At 54.6% G+C, this 9730-nt stretch overlaps 2 protein-coding genes across 6 annotated transcripts in view; both read right to left on the reverse strand.

Moving 5' to 3' along the window:
• Nucleotides 1-1126: 1126 nt before the first annotated feature.
• Nucleotides 1127-5169, reverse strand: TMEM216 (transmembrane protein 216). 2 transcript variants are annotated; one of them, XM_045297042.1, is made up of 5 exons: nt 5088-5169; nt 4500-4601; nt 3885-3977; nt 1852-2053; nt 1127-1592 (listed from the first exon to the last, which is right to left on the reverse strand). In XM_045297042.1, the coding sequence occupies exons 2-5, from the start codon at nt 4576-4578 to the stop codon at nt 1577-1579; spliced, it is 390 nt and encodes a 129-aa protein (XP_045152977.1). In that variant the 5' UTR covers nt 4579-4601; nt 5088-5169; the 3' UTR covers nt 1127-1576. The 2 variants fall into 2 exon arrangements, with proteins under 2 accessions (XP_045152977.1, XP_045152976.1); XM_045297041.1 differs by having other exon boundaries at nt 5102-5154.
• Nucleotides 5170-6553: 1384 nt separating this feature from the next.
• TMEM138 (transmembrane protein 138) overlaps nt 6554-9730 on the reverse strand; it is a 7415-nt gene continuing 4238 nt past the window's right edge. For 3 of the 4 annotated variants that reach the window (XM_004714934.2, XM_045297038.1, XM_045297039.1), the window contains exons 3-5: nt 8820-8991; nt 7262-7337; nt 6554-7084 (exon numbers count right to left, since the gene is read on the reverse strand). In XM_004714934.2, coding sequence (XP_004714991.1) covers nt 6972-7084; nt 7262-7337; nt 8820-8991 — 361 coding nt within the window. In that variant the 3' untranslated portion in view covers nt 6554-6971. The remainder of the gene's footprint in view (nt 7085-7261; nt 7338-8819; nt 8992-9730) is intronic. The other variant, XM_045297040.1, reaches the window with a different exon arrangement.

Genomic DNA, 9730 nt, shown 5'->3' on the forward strand with positions numbered 1-9730 from the left:
GGTGCAGTGTGTGTGGGGTATACATGACCTTGACTGGGAGAGAGGGTGTACCATGGTGGGACACTTAAGGGCGAGGCCTGCGTGCCAGGAGTGCGTCAGGGCCCATGGTTGCTGCGGCTTTGTCCACAGTTCATGTCCCGGACTGGCTCGGTCCTGCTGGTGCCTGGCCATCCAGTTTGATGCCCCTGATGGTGTGTGTAAGTTAAAGGCTGAAGGGTGCTCGTTCAGACAAGCAAATCTAGTCTTTGCTTTGATCTAGGCAGGGCCATGGTATAGCCAATGATGAACATTGGGTTACCTCTGAGTTCTAACCCCTCCCTCCCTCCCTAAGCCGGGTACACTCACACCATCTATCCCTAACGACCTGAGCAGTTCCCGTCTGTCTGGGGATCATGGTGTGGCGTAAAGAAGGCTGCTGCAGGCACTCTGAGTACAGCCAGTCCCGAACGTAGGACAGGGCCCTGTCCCAACAACTGCGTCTTTTATTCCTGCCGTGCTTTAAACAGTAAATGCTGTCCTGGAACCTGGAAGAACTTCACTGGGGCAGTAGTGTAGGTGGTGCTTATTGCCACCAATGGAGGCGTCCGAGAGAGTTGCCTGTTGGTGACCCTAAGCCGGGGACTTCAGGCATTCCATTCACGGTGCTGAGGGGTGAATTGTGCCTCCAGAAGGAAGTGCTGAATTCCTGGCCCCTATATGTGTCAACTTGAACATTTTAAAGAAATGCTCATTTATAACAAAATTGTCAACATTCCTGGAAGCTGCTTCCAGTTATATAAATCCCACCTTGCAAGGAAGCTGGTGTTTACTTGTCAGAGAATGAAAGGCAGATACTAGTGTGGGGGCCGTGGGTGGGGTGGGGGGTGGGGGCTGGAAGCTGAGACAGACCCGGAGAAGACGCAGCAGTGAACCGTGTGTTCGGGGGCGAGTTCAGTCTGCAGCTTGGGGAATCAAGGGACCTCTGCTACCCATTAGTGACCGCACAGTATAACCAGCCACAGTTTGGGGACAGAGTGCTGACCCTATCCCCACTGGCCCTCGGCATGGATGAAATGCTAGAAACAGTGCTGTAAGGAAAAGGCTACAGCCCCCACAACAGAAAATACACATTTATTATAAAATCGCTGTTGTTTCATGATGGGAGTAGAAAATAACACACTCGGCTACCAAAAAAAAACTCTGGAGCGGCTTCGCCGTTCTGGGCTGCACCCTGGGGCTCCAGGCTCGTGGAACGGGGGTGGCCCAGCACCCACAGCCAGTAGCGGCCCAGGTTCCGGCAGCCTGCAAAGCTTAGATGGTACCCACGGATACTGCGGCCACGGTGGACAGAGAGGAGAACTTGAGGTCAGCAGAGAACTGGCTCTGAGAAGGGCCGAGGCTGGGGGCGGTCCCTTGCCTCTCCCTGTGCGGGAGTGTACCAGTCTGCTGGGGCTTGGTGCTGGGTTTGCTGCCACACCGTCTCTCCTGAGGGAAAGCTGCAACCAACCGCTCCCAGGGCAATGAAAGCCACCAATTTCCACTGGGGTGGCTCCAGAACCACAAGCCAGGGTGGACTGCTGGCTGACACGTTTGTGCTTCAAATCCTGTCCATACTGATGGCAGAGAGAGAGAGAATGTTAAAAGGCCGGTGAAAAACAACTGGCCCAACCAGTTCTATAGTCCAGATCTAAATTTGGTTCAGTAGTCTATAGATATGGTCCCCAAGAACACAAACTGCTCCCCGAGGCAGGGAACTAGGTGAGAAAACCCTTTTTCCCTGGGAAGCCTTCTAGACCTGCGGGCGGTCGGGGCCGGGAGAGGGCTCCCCAGCAGTGCCACCGGACAGCAGAGGCCCAGGAACAGCTGAAGTACCTGGAGAAAGTGGCCAGGGTGAGCGCCTCGAGCAGCAGCTCTGAGCCACAGAAGAGGAGCAGGATGCCATTCATGATGGCTTCCAGGCGGAGCACGTAGGTCTGCAGCAGCAGGTAGTAGGCGGCCATCATGGCGGATGGGAAGGTCAAAGCCACGCTAATGCCGAGGGGCATCTTTCGTTGGCAGAGGTTTCCCTTTGTACCTGTGGGAGACAGCCCCCAGGGTTACCGCCAGGCGGGTTGCTTTCCCTGGCCCGTTGGGGTGTGATGGCCCAGCAAGGCAGAGAAGGCTGAACCAGGATGGGGACATGGATATTTAGAAGTGGGGTCCTGCTGCGTTGCATGAGAGGCTTTGGGGGAGTAACAGGGTGGGAATCCTCCCCTCCAGAAGTCCCTGCTTCCAGGTTGGCTCCCACAGGAGGGGCAAGGCAATCTTAGGGGGAAATCGTTCTTTAAATCAGCCTTTCCCAAAGTGGACCGATATTGCCCCCTGGCCAGGGGGTGTGCTGGAAACATGTAGGGGCCTGTACTTTTTCCTGCGTGATGGGCTATATATACAGTACAAACATTGCTCATGGCTAAGGTGGCATTAAGTAAAATAAAATTGAAAAGGGGGTGGTAGGCCAATTAAGTTGGGGAACCTATGCCTTAAGTAACCAAAAGCAAATATGGCAAAGGAGGAGCCCTGATGGCGAAGTGGTTGTGCATTGGACTACTAACCACAGGTCAGCAGTTCGAAACCACCAGACAAACAAGGCTTTGCATTCTCATACAGTGTTAGTCTCGGAAACCCCAAAGGGGAATTACACCCTGTCCTGTAGGGTCGCTGAGTCACCATCGACTTGATGGCAATGAGTGTGGAGTTGATGTTAGAAACTGCAGACTGTGAAGGCCCCTGGAGACAGGCGGCATTACAGATCAATGGAGAGTGTTCTGCATGCCCATTCTCGTACATTGCTATTATTAGAAATACAGAATCATATTGTACATACCGTTGGCAACTTCACACACACCCCTCTAACGTAAGTTAGTCTCTTTCCATCCACCTAACGACCTCATTCTTGTCTTAATGGCGCTGTGCAATTCCACTCAACCAGTAGCATCGTTTAGCTAACTAATCCTCGATTGATTTTCTTTAGGGTCTTTCTAATGTTCTGTTGCTATGAAATATGTGGCAGTAAATGCTCTCAGAGCTAGGTCTCTGCCTAGCTGTGGAAGAGTGGGCTTTGGGGCTGTCTTTTAATTCAATGAGCGTAAGATGCAAAATTTAAGACTATGAGTTTTGATACAGCGGTCACTATTCCCAATAAGTGTACTAATCTCTGTTCCCACAAAAGTGTGCAACTACTTGTATCCCACACCCTCTCTACAGCTGGGTACTAGCAACCTTTTATTCTTTGCCAATCTGAGGGAAGGGCAATGCTACCTTGTTGTCTGTTCGCTTCTTATTAGTGAGCCCGGGTGTCCTGTCATGTGCTTATCGACCATCTCTAACTGTTCTTAGTGGCACTGCCCTTTCAGTGCTTTTACAATGGCTTAGTCTTTCCTTTAGTGATTGACAGAAACATTCTTGATCGTTGCCAGATGTACTACAAGGTTTTTGTTGTTGTTTTTTTTCCCCCCCTCTCGGTTTATGTGTTGGGTGGGGAATGAGAGAGTTTGGGGGTCATAAAACTTGTCCTAACTTGATCCTTCTTCAGAGAGGCAGAGAGGGGTCTCTTACTTAGCATGATCTGTGACATATACTGCCCTGGACATGGCATCACGAAGGACTCTGTTCTCCCAAGGCCCACCAGAAAGAGGAGCCCGGCCCCTCTGTCATAGTGAGCCAGTCGGGGAATAATTTAATACCTCAGACTACCACCAAGCTCTAACCCCCACGGAGCCAGACAGGCAACTCTTGACCCCAAACAGGAGGCAGTTTGAAATGCTAGCGAGGGAGAAATGGGATACCCGCTCCAGATCCAGCCTCTGATCGGGAGCACAACCAGGTCGTCTCCTGGGGAATGGAAATATTCTCTGGACCATACTTACCGAAGAACAGCCGGATAACTTCAATCCCGAGATACAGCAGGAGCATCACCACATCCAAAACTAGGTTGGCTGTTGGGTAGGGGAGTAGGAGGCCTGCCAACAGAAGGCCAGAGCTTTTACACAAGACCAGTAGCACCCACCACAACTCCCGGACAGCAGAGTACAGACTAGGAGTCTGGTTGGCTTTCCGTGAACTAGTTGGTGATGGAAGCACTATTACAGTGGCAGGGGATACAAGCACTTCGTGGGAATCGGGGTCTGGCGGAGGAATTCAGGGTTTTACTCCAAATTCAAACTGCAGAAGGTACTGTGCAGCAGGATCTGAGGGTGCCAGGCGCCACAGGCAGCTGCTGGCTCTTTCCCCTGGGAGTCGCTAGTGACCTTCGTGTGGAATTGGGGAGAGGGGGAAGTTGGGCCGCCTTGGAGAAGTCCCACATTTCCCAAACTAAGAAATTCCGCCGGAGGGGCTGGCCCCCGCCCCCCTGGATCTTTCTCAGGGGGTGGCCCTAGAGGGGCGGGACCATGAGCAGCCAGGAGGTGCTTGTTTGGGAGGGTGCTCTGGGCAGAAGTGGGAAAGGGATGTTGGGGCTGGGGTGGTCTGGCCCCAAGTGTTACCTTTATACAGAAATAGGAAGAGTTCCAGCAGGAAGTAGGTAGCGTAATACCAGCCGTTCAGAAAGAAGAGGATTTCCATGGTCGTGGAGGACAAGCGTTTATCTGAAAGAGGGGCAGAAGCGGATGAGCTCGGAACAGCTCAATCTCTGTTCCGTACGAGGCTCCGGGTCTTCCAGGGAATGAACACCAGGTCCCTGCGAGTGGGAAGTGCGGGGCCACTGGGGACTGGCGGGGAACAGGGTCGGGGTGGGCGGGCGCTTCCTACACCCCCTTCTCTCCCGGAATCTCCGCCAAACGCAACTGTTGGTTCCGGGAGTGGAAATCACGAATGTTCGGAAAGTGTTACAGCTCTACGATCCCTCTAAGATCGAACCCCGTTACTATTCCCGGGGAGGAATGGGGGCGCACAGACCAGCACGGCCCTTTTCCAAGTCCCACAGAGAAGCACCAAGGACATGAAACCCGGCCTGGGAGAGCCCCCCTTGGACCTATGAGGAGCGACGCCCCTAACATTCTAGAAGGTCGAGCTCTGGGAGACGGGGATAGGACCGGGGGACAGTCGGGACAAGGGAACAGCGACTCACACACCTCCGGGATCTCACCTCGCGGTGCCATCTTCAGTCCCCATGGAAACGATGTAAGCGGTAAAAGCCGCTCCCGGAGCAGCGAGGCTCAGCCGGAAGCGAGGGCCAGAGCGGCCGGGCTGGCGCCTCTGCCCGCCCTCCGCACTCTATGGTTGCCTGGGGCGGGGCGGGCCGCGCGTGCGCCAGGAGGATCGCCGACTGCAAGCGCTGGAGGGCGGAGTTCCGTTCTAGACCGCGCGAGAGGAAGCGCAGGGAGGCCCTGCGGGTCCCTCGCTCCCGCGGGTTACAGTACGATGAACCGAGGTAGCCACTGGTAAGCGTGGCCAGGAAGTTGGCATATAGGTCTCGGTTATACAGTTCTCGAATGATGATAGCCGCTTTTGCCCAACAATGGCAAGGTCGAATGGTCACAACAGAAACTGACCTGCAAAGCCTGAAGTCAGGGTGCCAAGCCCTGCCCTAACGCTAGTCTGAACAGCACGTTCCATAGAACTATAGGGTGGTGGTGATGGGTGCTGTCCGGTTGGGTCTGACCCAGCCACCCTATGTACAACAGAAGGAACTGGGCTGACCGTTGAGTTGAATTCATTTCCCAATTTGCACCTCTCCCTGAATCTCCATCTCGCCCACACTGCCTCTGGACTCAGCCAGCAGAGGCTTGGAGGAGGCATGTCCCCAACACCCCTCCGCTACTGCCAGGGGAAGCCGCGCCGGTCAGCTGAGACACAGTCATTGCAGCGGCGACCACCAACCGCTGGGGGAGACCAAGGCATGTGATCCTGACGCAGCTCCTCAGAGCCCCCACAGCCTCATGAGCAAGCCCAGCTGACATCACCAGCACCTGCAGGACCAACTGAACTGCAGACTCAGAGCCCCGAGCTGTACTCTTCTTCTGGCAATAGAAAGCCAATACTCAGGGTTGGTGCCTTTTAAAACCTCACAGTTTTACTTTTCTGAGCGCCCCAGTGTCAGAGAAAGATAAGCCTTTCTATTTCCGTAAAAAGTGGTTCTACCCTGTGCTATAGGGTTGCTGTGAGCTGGAAGCCACTGGAGGGAAGTGAGTTGTGGTGGTGCTGTGGTAAGGTGTTGGGCTGCTAACCACAAGGTCAGCAGTTCAAATTCACCAGTTGCTCTGTGGGAGAAAGATGAGGCTTTCTGCTCTTGTCAAGAGGAACACTCTCAAAATTGTACAGGGGCAGTGTCGGCTCTAACTGGATGGTGGTGAATAAAGTTTTCAGCTTTGGCGTCTGATGGGGATGAGTTGAAGAAGCACACAGCTGGGCGGGGGGAGCAGCACTGGGCTGTCCACACCTGGATGTCTCAAAAACACCTTGACCTCAGAAAGCATGGCCCTCTCTCAACACAGAGCTGTACTTGGTTTGTGGCCCACTCGCCCCACTGTAGATGCTGAAGTGAAGCTCTGGCGCACATAATCTAACAAGATATGCACAAGACATACTCCATCCTTGGTAGGGGAAAAATCCATTTATTCCCTATTTAGGAAATGTGTGTGTGTTGGGGGGAAGTATCTTGGGAATCAATCTAAGAGTCGGAGGTGTGGGCACTCAGGCGCCCAGGGGCCTCCCTCTGGGCCCATTCAGCCATGAGTGCGTGTGGTGCATGGAAAGCAGGCCCGGGAGGTTCTCCTGTGCCACACACACAAAAGGACAGCCACAGAGCTCCCAGAAGTCAGAGGTTCTGAGAAGATAATGAAGGGGTGGAGCAGGAGAGGGTGGGGCACGGGACTGAGGTAGGCAGGAGGGACTCGAACACTTGAATATGCAAGAGGGGAGGCTGGCCACACAGGCCTGCACGCGTCCAAGGAGGGCAACCTCCCCTTGGGAGCAGCACCAGGAAGGAACAGCGCCATTCCAGGGATCTGAAGAGGTCACCTTCGACCTTGCAGGAACTCCTTACGCAGCCAGAGCGAGTCCTGGTAGAAGCGAGGGTCCCCCAGACGCACAGCTGTCCGCTTGTAGAAGTAACAGTACAGGACAGCCGCTGAGGAGACATGCAGAAAGCACGTCTCAGGGGGCCCTGCGTAGGCTTTCCAGGTTAAGAGAGAGAGTCCCGTGATTCCCCACTATCTCCTGCAGGGGAGCATCAGTGTTGGCAGGGCTGTCTCCCAACCACCCAGCCTCAGCCCTCAAGGTTCGCTGAGCTAGGTCAGCCCCTTACCTAGTCTCTGAAACACAAACAGTGTTTGCAGTCCATCGGTCCAGACGAAGCGGTTGGAGTTTTTCCAGCGTAAGTTCTGAAGGGGAGAGAGGAGACAAGAAAGGTCAAAGGCCAGAGGAGACCCTCCTGGCCATCGAGTAGTTTCCAACTCTGAGCAACCCCACAGGACAGTGTGGAATGGCGGATCTGTGAGACTGTCCATCTTTATGGGGGTAGAGGGCCTCATCTTTTGCCCACGCATTTTTGGTGGTTTCAAACTGCTGACCTTGTGGTTAGCAGCACCCGTCATAACCCACGGTGCCACCAGAGCTCCTTGACTCAAGGCCAGCGAGTGGACCATGACTCACAGCAGCCCTGTATGGCAAAGTTAAAGGTCCCTGTGGATTTCTGAGATTGCAAATCTTCCTGGGAGTAGACAGCCTCCTCTTTCTCCCAGGGAGTGGCTGGTGGGTTCTAACTGCTGACCCCTTGTCAGACTCCCAGATGAGACCCAGGCATCTCCAGTGTGGTTATAGGCAGAGCTCCCGCTCCAAACCAAACCAGACTCATTGGCATGGATGGAGTCCGTGCCAACTCACAGCGACTCAACGGGACAGTGCAGAACTGTCCCTGTGCGTTTCTGAGACTGTAACTGTTTACAGGAGTAGAAAGGAGATCCTCCTACTTGGTTTAAAACCACACGAATCTCCCCGCCTTTGTTTTCACAACCCAAGGAATGCCCCTCAAAGGAGAACCCAGCTCTTTTGCAGCAGCCGAGAGAATCTTTCTGACCCGGAGGGAAGAGGAAGTTGCAACCAAGCAACCTATCCCTTTTCATTCCACAGCCAGGGTCAAGGAGAAAGGACTCTCATTTCTGCCTCAAAAATCTCCGGCCCAGCTCCTGTCAGATAAGGCTCCGTGCCCTCTGGGGCTGATGAGATTACCGGCCCCAGGGCTCAGAGCCAGGGCCTGTGTGGGCTCCAGGAAGCCGAAACCCAGCACAGGCTCCCTCTGGGCTTGACTTTTCCCGTGGAGTCCTGCTCAGGGCTAGAACGGGGGCTTCAGAAAAAAGGCAACTAGGCTTGAAGGCCTGGCCATTTGGGGTGTTCCGTCAAAATGAGCTCATGAGACAGAGGAGAAGCCCAGAGAGAAGGAAGACTTTGTGAAGCAGAAGACACCGCCACCAGGAAAAGCTGGCTCTGACCGGAGGCCTATGTTAGAGTGAAGGCTGGCCCTCCCAATGTAAGGGCAGGGGACGAGGCAGCAGCAGGCTCCAAGCACTGGCCACGTCACAGCTAATGAAACAGATTCAGCTTCCTGTGTTAGCATCAGGAGGGGCAATGGCAGGCTGCATGCTCAAGATGTGGCCTCGCCTCTTGGGCCAAGCTGCCTGTCCTTCAGCACACAGTGTTGGGCAAAAACGGCCTCATGAGATTGTCCGTGCCCGAACCACCTGCCTTCCCCTGTTTCCTAGCTGGGCTTCCGTGTGAGGCGAAAGAGTGGGGTATCCCGTAGGGTGGGTTATGTTCTGCTGGGGTCTCAGGGGCAGGGGGCTGGGCCCGCAGAGCAGCACGTTTACCATCACCCAGATGTGAAGGGAGATGCTGAGGGCGAAGTACACCACTGTCAGGAGGATGGTGCCTTTGAACTTGTGGAACAGGAGGTTGACCAGCCCTGCCTGGAAGACGAAGGTGTTGAAGAACATGAGGCAAACGATGATGATGTTGAAGAGAATTGCAACGTCCTGGAGGCTGCGGACACACAAAGCAAGATGGCCAGATGGAGGCCTGGGGGAGGACCCTGCGCTGGCCCTACAGCTGGGGGCACCAGAATGCCAGTCTTTCCCTTAGCGTCACCACCCCCAAGGACAGCATGGACTTTGGGACTCACGTGCTGTCCCGCTGTCTTCACCGGCCACATGGGTCCACCCACAAGGCTGTCCTGTTCTGACACTCGGAACTCCGTTTACCTACTAGGGACTTCTGAAGAAGCGAGTCCAATCATCTGGCCCGTCCCTTCTTCTAACAGAACCACACTGTCCTTCCTCCTGGTTTCTGCAGGTCCGGCTCTTGAGTGCCACCAGGTTTCAGTGCACATGTCCCCTCTAGTCCAAATGACCGTCCGGAACCACATGACCTCACGGAGCCCCTCTGCTCCTCTCCCGTGCTCACGCCCGCTGCATTGTTGTTATGGCCTTGGATGACGTCTACCCTGGTTTGAAATGACCTTCTTTCGTTTCTGTACTCACTGCCTCTCTCTACTAGGATGGGCACCCCCACGAGAGGGGAAACGTGGCCGGGCGCCCTGCAGCCAGGGCAGGGTCTGGCTGGTCAGAGTGCTTGTGGACCAAAGGGAAAGCATGACAGACACTAGTTTTCAGCTGGGAAATTGAGCTCTGTCTAGAAATCCTAGTGGAGGAACAGTGTCAGCAGTTTCGGCCCTGGGGGGCTGGTGTGTGTGTGTGTGTGTGTGTGTGTGTGTGTGTGTGTG

Source organism: Echinops telfairi, unplaced genomic scaffold (genome assembly GCF_000313985.2).
Source record: "Echinops telfairi isolate 266 unplaced genomic scaffold, ASM31398v2 ScPeMD7_7416;HRSCAF=8454, whole genome shotgun sequence".
Taxonomy (NCBI): domain Eukaryota; kingdom Metazoa; phylum Chordata; class Mammalia; order Afrosoricida; family Tenrecidae; genus Echinops; species Echinops telfairi.